At 44.5% G+C, this 13483-nt stretch overlaps 1 protein-coding gene across 4 annotated transcripts in view; it reads left to right on the top strand.

Moving 5' to 3' along the window:
* Window positions 1-13483, top strand: part of fat3a (FAT atypical cadherin 3a) — a 106446-nt gene that overhangs the window by 43453 nt on the left and 49510 nt on the right. For all 4 annotated transcript variants that reach the window (XM_066666758.1, XM_066666759.1, XM_066666755.1 and 1 more), the window contains one exon: window positions 40-3154. In XM_066666758.1, coding sequence (XP_066522855.1) covers window positions 40-3154 — 3115 coding nt within the window. The remainder of the gene's footprint in view (window positions 1-39; window positions 3155-13483) is intronic.

The following is a 13483-nucleotide window of genomic DNA, read 5'->3' as shown; positions in this document are numbered from 1 at the left end:
CTCTGTAACTTTGTGTTGTTACTTGCTTCTGTTTTTCAGGTCCGCATGGGTGTCCCCTTGCCGCAGCGTTCCTGGGAAGTCCGTTTCCGCATCACATCCGGCGATGATGAAGGCTTCTTCAAGGCGGAGGAGTACACGCTAGGGGACTTCTGCTTCCTCCGGATACGGACCAAAGGAGGCAATGCTGCCATTCTGAACCGTGAGATCCAGGACAGCTACCAGCTGACTGTAAAAGCCTCAGTGAAAGGCGACACACTAGAGGCTTGGACTAAAGTGAACGTCCAGGTTCTGGACATGAACGACCTCCGTCCCCTGTTCTCCCCAACCACATATTCCGTCACAATCGCAGAGAACACGCCGCTTCGCACCAGCATAGCCCAGGTGACCGCCACGGATGCAGACACAGGCTCAAATGGCGAGTTTTATTATTTCTTTAAAGACCGAATGGACTTGTTTGCGGTCCACCCAACTAGTGGTGTTGTTTCCCTCAGTGGCAAACTGGACATTGATGTTCAGAGCCGCTACGACCTAGAGATCCAAGCTGTGGACCGTGGAATGAAACTGTATGGCAATAACGGGGTCAGTAGTACTGCTAAACTTTTTGTCCATGTAGAACGGATCAACGAGCATGCTCCAGAGATCCATGTAGCAACATTAGCACCAGTCTGGGCTGAGAAGGCACCAGCTGTGGCAGTGGTGACTGTTGAAGATGCAGACGAAGGACTTAATGGAGAGATTGAGGATGTTAGCATCATAGCTGGGGATCCTCTTGATTTCTTTAGAGTTGAGAAACCTGAAGTAGGGACCATGGAAGACGGAGGCAGTAGTGAGTTCATTATTCGAGCTCCTGAGAGTCTAGACTGGGATAGTTACCCATTCGGTCTGAACCTAAGCTTGCAAGCGAGAGATCGAGGTACACCACAGAAGTTTTCTCCAGTGCAAGTTATACGCCTTAAGCTTTCCAGGCCGAGCCCTGCAGAAGTCCGGTTCCAGAAGGACATGTATGAGGTCAGCTTGATTGAGGTGGCGCCTCCAGGTACTGTGTTAGTGGCAGTGAAGCTCCAGCCTGAGCCAGATGATGCCGAATACATCCTGACGCCTTCTGCAGACTCTGCATTCTTCAGCATCAACACTATGACGGGTGTCATTAGCACGTCCCGATGGCTGACGAAGATTGCACAGCAGGTCTTTGAGCTGGAGGTCATGGAAGTTGACAGCGAGCTCAGGGTCAAGGTCCGTGTGTCCCTGGAAGATGCCAATGATAATGCGCCCATTTTTGCGCAACAGTCATATGAGGTTTTTGTCAATGAAAGTGTCAGCATAGGAACTAACATCGTGACGGTCACTGCTTCAGACGCAGATTATGGCGAGAATGGATACATCACATACAGCATGGCCAGTCTTATCCCACTTCCGTTTGCCGTCCACCAGTTCAGCGGTGCTGTCACTACGACCCAAGAACTAGACTTTGAATCATCCTCTGAGAGCTTCAACTTTGTGGTGCGAGCCTCAGACTGGGGCGCCCCCTACAGACGAGAGAGCGAAATTAATGTCACTGTGCATCTGGAGAATGTGAATGACAACCAGCCTCTGTTCGAGAAAGTGGACTGTGTTGGAGTGGTGTCCCGAGACCTGCCAGTTGGGGAGGTCATCACCACTATGTCGGCGATAGATATTGATGAGTTAGAGCTGGTAAAGTATAAGATCCTCTCAGGCAATGAGAACGGCTTCTTCGATTTGAACCCCGACTCTGGAGTCATGACCCTTCGCCGGTCTCTTGCAGTGGCCAACCCCAAAAATAGCTTTAGCCTCAAAATCACTGCCACGGATGGGGAGAACTTCTCGGATGCAATGTTTGTTAACATATCTGTGGTTCAAGGCAAATCCCCACCCAAAAGCTTCAGCTGCAAGGAAACTCGGGTTGCCCAGAAACTTGCTGAGAAGCTGCTGCGGAAGGCCAAAGCCAACAGCAAACCCAAATTGGAGGAAGGGTTTATTGATTTGTTCTCAGTGAATCGGCAGACACCAATGTTTGACAAGTCCTTCCCCACTGATATTACCATCCGGGAAGATCTTGACGTTGGCACGAGTGTTTTCCGGGTCAAAGCATATGATGGTGACACTGGGTTTAATGGCCTGATGCTATTTGCCATTTCTAGCGGCAATACAGATAGCAGCTTTACCATCGGCACTCTCAGCGGAGTAATCAGTGTATTCCTCTCTTTGGATCGGGAAAGAACTGACAGATACCTTCTCAATCTCACTCTTTATGATTTGGGCCAACCTCAGAGATCTGCCTGGCGTCTTCTCACAGTCTACATTGAAGATGCGAACGATAACTCTCCACAGTTTCTTCGGGATACTGGCTATCAGGCACGAATCCCAGAAAACACTCCGATTGGAACGGAAGTGATTCAAGTGGAAGCAACGGACAAGGACCAGGGTTCCAATGGGGAGATCCAGTATTCCCTGCTGACAAGCACTTCCCAGTTTGGCATCAACAGCTCCAGTGGCATTGTGTATGTAGCCGGCCAGCTGGACCGTGAACACACACAGATGTTTGTTCTTAAGGTGGAGGCCAGGGATCGAGCAGAGCGCACAGCTCAGCAGTATTCCACTACTACACTTAGCATCTTGCTTGAGGATGTAAACGACTGTGCTCCGGCCTTCATTCCGAGCACAGTAAGTGCCCGGGCTCTTGAGGATCTACCTCTAGGAACTGTCATCGCCTGGCTGGATACGCAGGACCCAGACCTGGGACCAGGAGGGGAAGTGCGTTACTCACTTGCCAATGACTACGATGGTCGTTTCGAGGTGGATAAGGTTAGCGGAGCTATTCGGTTAACAAAGGAACTGGATTATGAGACCCAGCAATTCTTCAACCTCTCTGTTCGAGCAAAGGACCGGGGACGTCCCGTCTCTTTGCTCTCAGTCAGTTTTGTGGAGCTGGAGGTGGTGGATGTGAACGAAAACCTTTACGCTCCTTATTTTTCCAACTTCGCTTTGAACGGATCCATAAAGGAGAGCGTTCGAATTGGGTCGTCTGTGCTCCAGGTTTCGGCTCGGGACGAGGATACCGGACGAGATGGAGAAGTGCAGTATTCCATACGAGATGGCAGCGGTCTCGGCAGGTTCACCATCGACGAGGAGACAGGTATGCTCTTGCAAGGTTTTTTATTTTTTAATTTGCATGCGGAATTATGCTAACGTTTGCAAATTCTACCCAGCCTTATTTGGTTAATCACGTGTTGAGCTCCTGCCTGAGAAGGTCCAGCGTAATTTGACGTAACAAGACATATTCAAAAGCTGTCAAAGCTGTATGATTCAAAAGCTGGCAAACACACACAAACACATACACTGCTTGACAGAGTGCACCTGAAGGCACTGTTGACATTTCTGCATGCTGTATTTACATTTATACATTCTGCCATCGCGAGTGTAAGTCTCTACTCCTGTGGGAAGGCTTTAGACCACATTTTGGAACATTGCTGTCAGGATTTGATGGGATTCAGCGACAGTAACATTAGTAAGGTCAGCTAGTGATGTTAGATGATTAGTTCCAGATAATCTGATGGTGTGTATTCTCCAGGTCACAATCTTAGGCAGTATATGCTGGGTGTTTCCACAGCTGGTCTGGACTGTGTTAAGATTTCGTTTGCCTTGGTTCCTGCTGGATCTCTGTGAGCGACGGCTGCTCTTAAGGGATTTAGAGATGGATGTGCTATTGTTGCAGTGCTTTTCCACACAGAGAATGTGACCTACTTGCTTCCAGTGCCCGACAATGCACCATGACAATGTCATGATTTGTAATATTGTTTTTAGATAAACCTCATGGTTGGTTGATGTGGACAAACTTGCCTACACAACCCCTGAAAAGTGAAGTGAGTAACACTGATCTTGTTACAGCGCCCCCTGCCATGAGGGGTGTAATTTCGATTTCCACTCCATGGAATCTACATGACTTGACTCAACTCGACTCTTGATTTTCCATTGGCCAGATCTCGTACTGGTCCTGGAACCTGGCACTTTTTCGTACCTGCTCACTTAGGATTCCAACTGAGCCAGGAAGGTACTAAATGTGAGGTGTAAACACTGCAGAGCTGATTGGTCAGGGAGACCTGTCAATCACTATGAAATGCAGAGCTCCAGCACAAACTCGCTGCCTGTAAAATCTCTGAAGTTACAGCAGCTTGCACATTTGTTTTTATCCGACTCACAGCAGGGGCTCATAACATTCCATCGGGGGAATGCTCCTTGGTTCAGTGGCCAAGGAAAATCTCCAGCGAAAGCTGAATGTGGGAAAACTGATCTGTGAGAACAGGGGGCGGAGTCATGTTCAATCCAAAGAACAACATGAGGCTGAGATTTTTATTATGTTCAGGGTTGTTCTTTCTGACTTGGATGCTTCAAATGCTGTCAAATACACACACACACACACACACACACACACACACAACCTGCTGTCCATCAACCAGACACAACATGTCCAAAGGTTTGTGGACACCTGCTTGGAAGACCTTACACTAGCTTCTGGAACTGTGTTGTGAGGAGCTGGTATTCAGCCCTCACACAATTATCAGTGAGGTCTAGATAAAACACAAACACACCACTATGACTGGATGGTGCTCCAGTTTGAGGTCTGTCTGCAAAGTTTTGAACATGTAGTGTACAACACACTACTGTGTGTTTCTCATCAGTGTCTCGGGCCGAAGAGCAGGAGTAGGTTTAAAAGAATAACTCACCAAGAGAAAGGAAATGGGATAAAGGAGGTGCGTGTGTGTGGAGGAGGTGGTGAGGTCACACTTATGCAGCACACTGGAATAAAGGTGAGAGAGATGAAGAGAAGAAAGAAAGAAAAGAGAAATAAGAGAGCCGGAGTTCAGGGGCACAGCACTGTGTGTGTGTGTGTGTGTGTGCATATGAAGGTGAATAAAGTAATAAAGTTGTGAATACGTCATAGTGTTTTAGAAAGAAAAGAAAGAGACGCTGTGGACTGGAAAGGGCAACTCACACACAGTAATCTTCACCCTCTTTTTCAGAAAATGTGTCTGTATAATGCGTGTGTGTGTGAAGGGATGGTGTTTAATGCCTGAATATGTATGTCTCTTGTTTCTATTTTCCCACTTTACCTCTCTCTCTCTCACTCACACACACACACACACGCCAGGGAAATGAATGTAGCATTACTGAGGGTCAGTAGACAGCATGTCAGTGTCAAAGGTCGATGGTCAGTTCCTTTTGTATGTATGTGCGTGTGTGTGTGTGTGTGTGTGTGAGAGAGAGAGAGAGAGAGAGAGAGAGAGAGAGAGAGAGAGAGAGAGAAAGCATGTTTATGGTGAATGATTTCAGAAAAAAACATGAATTGTTATTTGCAGCATGCTGTAATTTGTGGGCATTTTCTCTCTCACACACACACACTGTAGTGAGAGTGAATTTATTGCTCTTGTTAGCGGTGTGCTGGCATCAACCATAAATCACCAAGGGACCAGGAAGACCTCTACACACTCACTTACAGCTTAAAGAGCACACACACACACCCTCAAAGGACACTGCACACACATGCTCTACTCCAGCAATTTTAGCTTTAAGAACATATAACACAGACACACACCTAGACTCACTGGCTGCTTTCTGTGGTATTTTATACATTTTCCAGGCTGTTGCTAAGTGGTTGCTATGGTGTTGCTGGTGGTTGTTGTTGTGTTGCTGGTGTTTGCTGTGGTGTTTCCTGTGTTGCTATAATGTTGCTGGTAGTTGCTAGTGTAATGCTGGTGGTTGCTATGGTGTTGCTGGTGGTTGCTAGGGTAATGCTGGTGTTTACTGAAGTGTTTCCTGTGTTGCTAGAATGTTGCAGGTTGTTGCTATAATGTGGCTGGTAGTTGCTAGAGTAATGCTGATGGCTGCTATGCTGTTTTCGGTGGTTACTATGGCTTTGCTAGTGCTTGCTATAGTGATTCAGTTGGTGGCTAAGGTGTTGCAGGTTCTTTCGATGGTGTTGAAAGTGGTTGCCATTTTGTTGCTGGTGGCTAGTGTATTTCTTTGTGTTGCCAAGGTGATTTTGGTGGGTGTTATAATGTTGCTGTCAGTTGCTATGTTAATGCTGATTTACTTTGTTTATTTATAGAGCACTTTAAAAAACACCAACAGCTAAAACAAAGTGTTGTACAAAAGATATAAAAATGAAGAATATATGATATAAGAATAAAAATGATGGTTACTATGGTACTGTTTCAGTGGCCAGGTGGATTTTCTTGGGTTTAATACTGCTGCTGATTGTTGCTAAGTTAATGCTGGTGCTTCCTATGGTAATGTAGATGGTTGCTAGGGTGTTCCTTGTGGTTGCTATAATGATGTTGTTGGTGGTTGCTAGTTTGTTTCCCATGGTCGCTATGGTGTTGCTGATGGTTGATATGTCAGTTTAAAATTTGTTTGAATTTTTAATCCTAAAGAATATGCTCAAACATCTCCCAATATCACTGAGTTGTTCCATGTGGTTGCTAGGTCTCTTTCTATGGTATTCAGGGTTTTTGCTGGGCTGTTTTTTATGGGTTGCTATAGTAATGCGGGTTGTTTCAAGGGAGTAGCCAGAGATTTGTATTTTCTAGTCCAGCAGAACATGTTCCAGCAATCCCTAAAGTGTTCCAGGTAGTTGTTAGGTTGGTTCCCATGGTATTTGTGGTTTTTGTTAGGTTATATTTTACTGGTTTATATGATATTGGTATGTGGTTGCTAGGGGGTAGCGAGAGGTTTGTATTTTCTAGAACATGCTCCAGCAATCCTAAAGTGTTCCAGGTGGTTGCTAGGTTGTTGCTAAATTGTTCCTTAGTGGCATTCATGATTGAGGCCGTGTTCCAGGTAGTTGTTATGTGGTTGCTGGAATTATATCTGATGGTTGCAAGGGTGTACATCACAAACATCAACCCAACTAGCTTCAAAGGTATTGTACAGAGCTCCATCATCCCCAGCTCCACAGACCCATACCTGGTAGAGTTGTACCCCTCTAGACCAAGATTGGCATTGGACATATTGAAAATAGGCTCATGTGCAGTTGAATATCTGTGTCAACAATATTATGATGTGTGTGTGTATGTGTGTTTGCTCTGTGCTCCTGCACAAGATTTTACTGTTGAAGGTCAGAGCTGAGAACACATTAACAGTCTACAGAGCAACCCACTCACCAGAACCATCCCACACACAAACACGCACACACAGCTGTGGACTAAAAGCATCTGTTAATCAATAGCATTGATCCGTGATCAGTGCCGTTTAGAGCTGGAGGGAATAACAAAGTGAAACTGTACACACCCCACATTTCATTAACCATTTCATTAACCACACAACTGTTACATTTAATTACTTACTTCATTAATTAAAGGGGACATGACTAGCAAGACCCCAGTCAGTTTTCTGTGCGGCGCTTGAGTCAGAAAACACGGGATAAAATGAGCCGTTTTGATTCTGCTCCGCTTCTTATGTCAAGTGCAGAGACTTTAGAATGGCCCCGCCCCCTCCTCTGAGTCTGTCCAATCACAGCGCTGGACCCGCGTTTATGTGAGAGCGCAAAGACGAGGTTAAACACAGCATAACAGGCACAACAAGCGCGGAGAAATAAGAGCACCGAGTAAAAACTGAGAAGAAAGAGAACCCAGTGAAAACGGCTAAAAACCAGAGCTTCTGCTCCTCGCACCTCACTGCTGTGCGCTCGGGGTTGGGGTGAACAGGGGGAGAACACTGCTGTGGGGCTCGTGGGATTTGAACCAAAGCAGGTCACAGACGTTTCATTAAGAAACAGTACTGTGTTCCACTGTGGGGAAGAGGGGGGATACTAATGGGAAATAAGGGAAGGGTCACAGTGCCCAATGCCAAGAGTCATCCAGAGGAGTGTGAGCTCACTCGTCACTGGGAGTAGAGTAGTGGAACGGTGTGCTCTGGAGTGATGGAGCTTTCTGAAGTATGGCTTTAATTGAACACAGGGCACACTTCGTGTTCCAGAGCAAAATCATGTGGCACAGCTTCAGGCATTCGAGTCAGGCTTCTTCCCATCATCTACACACACACACACACAAAGACAAAGAGAAAATCACACTGGGCTTCTGTAGGAATTCTGTGTGAGGCTGCGTGGCTTTTTCTTTTGTGTATGTGTGTGTGTGTGCACGTGTGTGTGTGTGTACGTGTATGTGTGTGTATATGCGTATGTGTATGTGTGTGTATGCACGTGTATGCGTTTGTGTGTATGCGTATGTGTGCTTGTGTGTATGCGTATGTGTGTTTGTGTGGTTGAAACCCTACTCTCTGAGATCGGAGAAAGGCTAAATTTAACAAGAACAAAAACAGAACGAAAGAAAAACAGATTTATTCCTCCACCCATTCTCACTTGTTTTCTGGTGATTTCTCTTTCCCCTCTCTCTCTCTCGTCGTCAGTGTAATGATGAGTATTATCTCTCTCTAGTCATCGTTCTTTCCTTTCTGTTTTCTGCTGTGGTCTCTCTCTTCACATTGCAGAGTCATCAGATGATATTTTTGTCCCAGCTTCAAATCAGCTACTCTGTTTGTGTGTGTGTGTCGCAGAAATTAATGGTCAGCTCACACTCACATACACTCACCCAGTCACACACACACACTCACCCAGTCACTCTCACACACACACACACACTCACCCAGTCACTTTCTCACACACACACACAGTCACTCACACTCACCCAGTCACTCTCACAAACACACACACACTCACCCAGTCTCTTTCTCACACACATACACCCAGTCACTTTCTCACACACACCCAGTCACTCACACACACATACACCCAGTCACTTTCTCACACACATACACCCAGTCACTCACACACACATACACCCAGTCACTTTCTCACACACATACACCCAGTCACTCACACACACATACACCCAGTCACTTTCTCACACACACCCAGTCACTTTCTCACACACATACACCCAGTCACTCACACACACATACACCCAGTCACTTTCTCACACACACCCAGTCACTCACACACACATACACCCAGTCACTTTCTCACACACATACACTCAGTCACTTTCTCACACACACATACACCCAGTCACTTTCTCACACACATACACCCAGTCACTTTCTCACACACACCCAGTCACTCACACACACATACACCCAGTCACTCACACACACATACACCCAGTCACTTTCTCACACACATACACCCAGTCACTCACACACACATACACCCAGTCACTTTCTCACACACATACACCCAGTCACTCACACACACACCCAGTCTCTTTCTCACACACATACACCCAGTCACTCACACACACTCACCCAGTCACTTTCTCACACACACCCAGTCACTCACACACACATACACCCAGTCACTCACACACACATACACCCAGTCACTTTCTCACACACATACACCCAGTCACTTTCTCACACACATACACCCAGTCACTCACACACACATACACCCAGTCTCTTTCTCACACACATACACCCAGTCACTCACACACACACACAGTCTCTTTCTCACACACACACCTCACCTAGGACCATCTCTCTCTCTCTCTCTCTCTCTCTCTTCCGCACTCATCCTGTCTTTAGATAAGAATTAAGTGCTGTAATTAATGGATGAATAATTAATAGCCGTAGATGAATCCCCGTTATGTCACGATGGCTAATAAATTCATTAATAGACTCTTTCCTCACCTCCGTGGGACGCTGGAGATGTGGCTTCGTTATTACATGCTTTTTAATACCGGCTTTTATGCAAATGTCCCTTTGAGGTTTTATTAAATGTTCTCGGAGGCCGGACGACACGAAGAGAACCGTTGCCTCCTGAAGATGGAGAGAACTCAGGAACGGAAGAAATCAGAACGGTGAAATAAATAGAAACTAAATAAACTCCACTGTTTTAAAGATTTAAACAAAGTCTGACTCCTACCCACTCCTCCATGGCTGAATGCGAGTGGGACGCAGAGCCACAGGAGGGGGGGGGGTGTGTGTTCCTGCCTCTTCTCGGGTCACTTCGTATTTTTGCCTCCACGACTGAACTTTCAGCATCTTTTATGTGATTCCAGTTTAAATTTCTTGGGCTTAACAGAATCATAGTTAAATAAGCATTCATTAACTGTGGCACTAAATGTACCTGGGTATAAATTGTTCAGAAGGGATAGATTTGAAGGATGAGGTGGTGGAGTAATGGTTTACATAAAAGATTATATACAGTGTGGCCAGATACGTTTGTCTACTGCAGATTTGGAGTGTACTGGCCTACATTTATCACTCATCTCAGATGTCATTTGTACTGATTGTGTTAAACCGTCCACCTTCTTCTAATAATGGTTTATGTGATGAATTTAAAATGTTACTTAAAGTATGTGATGTTACAAATGAAATGTTAGTTCTGGGTGATTTCAATATTAACCGTGAAGACAAGACAAACAGGAAGTGCTTAAAAAGAATTACAGAAAAGATGGATTTAACGCGGCTTATTACCGGACCTTCAAGAATAACAACATCAGCTCAGACACAGATCGATTTAACTTTTAGTACTAGGCCAAAGAGTGTAGCGAACACACCTTTATCACTGGATTGAAAAGATTTAAGAAAAACACTAAATCTCTTGAGAAACTTAGGATTCTAAAAAATGAATTTGGGAATTTTGAATCAGAAATACAATCAAATAAATTGGAATTAAATAATATTGGGGAGAAGTGTAGAGGAAGATAGTAGTCTGTTTCTGAGCAGAATTAGGAGCATAGTCCATAATTTCATGAAAAGATCTCCAGTAAAGAAACATCAACAGAAATGTTGACCCTGGATGAATATAGAGCTATAGAAGCTTATGGAAGAGAGGGACAGTGCATTAAAAACTTCACTGAAGTCTAAACTGTAGTCTGATAGACAGAAATGTATAAGATTACGGAATAGGGTTGTTAAAGAATTGATAAAAAAAGTTTGCCTTAGACTTTCTCAATATTATTCGAGAGGCTAGAGGCAATACCAAAAAGATCTGAGAGCATATTATTAAGTTAATGTGTGTTAATTCCCATGGATCATCAAAACAGTTGCTGCTAAAACTGAATGGTACAAGATGCGATGGAAATTGCTGAAGCTTTTAATCGACATTTTGTTGGTTCGGTAGCGGAGATTGCACAGTGCTTTGCCCCTGTAGATGACAGAGTGTTAGTGGATATTTCTAAACCTACGTTTTGTCTTAGTAATATCTCAGAGTGATGTGTGAAGTAATTAGGATAATTAATTCTCTTAATACTACTAAGGCTAAAGATTACTATAGGACGGATTCTGCAATGCTTAAGTCCTTAAAGGAGTCCTTTGCTTCACCTGTAACTCAAGGGGTTTTTCCAGAGGTTTGGAAAACTGCTGTTTTATCACCCATTTTTAAAGCAGGTGATCCCCAGCTTGTCATTAACTACCGACCTATTATTACATGCCTGTTGTGTCTAAGGTAGTGGAGGATGGGTGGCTGAGCAGATAATTTCTTATTTAATTAACAGTCCTTTTACACTGAATCCAGTGCAGTTTGGATTTAAAGCTCATCACTCCACAGACCGCTACCTGTTTGTTTCTGGAAAAGTTAATGATGGATAATGGTGCTACAGAGGGGATGTGTTTCCTAATAATAGAAAGGCGTTTGATGAAGACAACAACGGACCTTACTCCAAACATTGAAAAGCACGAACCGATATCGCGTTGTTCCTGCTCCTGTGGGAAATATTGACTTATTTTTGCAGTTTCGGATCATTTAAGGTAGTGTGATCAGTCGTCCTCTTTTACCCGGACATATTCTCTTTTTTAGACAAAAAAATGTCCGGGCGGAATTTCACAAACGTCCGTGATTTTGTATTTCTAGAGTTTACATAGAACTTCGAGAAGCGTTTCGTTCACAAAATAGTCCCGCCCTCCCCTACTCCGGTTGGTTCGCTTGAGAAGGGGGCGTGGTGAAGTAGCCTAAAATCTTCTGATTGGACGGGCTGACTGTAGAGCTACCGTTATTGGTCGATAAACTTCTCTGTAAACATTTAATTGGTCAGTCTGCACGTCAGTAGTCCTTGTTTACGTCAGGCAAAGCTCATGTACCCACCCTCATCTGGAGCAGCTATGCCGAAACGTAAATATAAGTTCTCGGATTAATAAAAAAAAAAATTCCCATGTTTTCCCATGTGTAGCAAATAGAGGTGTAAAGGACCTAAAAGCACACACAGGGTCAGCTGAGTATACAACGGCAGCGAGGGGCGAGAGCTTATCTCCCCCGCGAGAAGTGTACTCTTTTTCACCATCTCAGATCTGGTCACGCTATTTAAGGTGGAAATGCCTCCTAACTCCGGGACGGCTAACTGCATTAGCGCCAGTGCTAAAAAAGTAAACAGCTCGAGTTACTAATGAGTTTCTGTGGTATTTCAAGCAGTGAATAAGCACTTACAGACAATTTACACTTCAACCGCGTACAAACAACAGTCGTTTTTATCTTCTAACACACCATTCCACCTTAAAAGACGCGGAGATTAGAGCTGCATTTCCCCCGAGCGGAGAGCCACATAGCGAGCATCGGTCCACTGTCGTAAAAAGGCTGACCACCACTGAATGTATACCACTACTGGTCCACCATCGGACCACTCAGATTACTGTCCTGTATATGAGGGAATAACTCATTTATAATCTCCTCAAACAGATTTTACATTCACAGAGACTTTGACTTTTATTCTGGAAAACAAACTAATACAAATATTACCAACAGACTATAATTAAGAGTATAGGCCTGATATAAAATAATTAAATTCTGAAAGTGTTGACACTGTGCTGGATTAAAATTATTTACTAATCTAATTTATAAAGAATAACAAAAGAATCTAATGAAGGGAAAATTAGTAAATTCACTGTGAATGGAAAAGTGCTAAAACGTGGCGTTTTGTCTACAATTCTGTGTAATCACCGGGGGCCCGCCCAGAAAACACTGTACAAAATGCCAGCGGACCTCCATCTTTGCCCTCAGTCACCAGCCGTGGTATGCTGTCTCCTTGCTCTCAGGGGTGCTATATAATGAGTCTGTATTTGATGGGAAGGGAAGCCAGATGTGAACAGATAGTTGAATCCTGTTTTCAGACCTAGGCAGCCCATATTAATCTGACATTGACATAAAGTGGTGGCCGTAGTTCAGTTTTGTCAGTTGGTGGACTCCAGATCCTCACATGAATGTGCACAAGCACTGACCTTTAGAAATTATTTTAATGAGAAAGTGTTGCCTAGTTTTGCTTTGGCTTCTGAGGGTTAGCTGTCAGCTGCAGAAAAAAACGGTCAGCGCTTACGTTACACGCTAACATCTCAGGAACACTTTCCTCTTCCCTACACTTTCAGCTATCGATGAACACATGAATACACCTTGAGGACAGACAGAGTTTTAAGGGTTATGTGCGTATTATTATTTGGACAGACATAGCTAATCTACCTCAAGCAACACACTCGCTTTGCT

Source organism: Hoplias malabaricus, chromosome 1 (genome assembly GCF_029633855.1).
Source record: "Hoplias malabaricus isolate fHopMal1 chromosome 1, fHopMal1.hap1, whole genome shotgun sequence".
NCBI classification, from domain to species: domain Eukaryota; kingdom Metazoa; phylum Chordata; class Actinopteri; order Characiformes; family Erythrinidae; genus Hoplias; species Hoplias malabaricus.
Note: the sequence above shows the minus strand (reverse complement) of the source record. Positions and strands in the feature narration are given on the sequence as shown.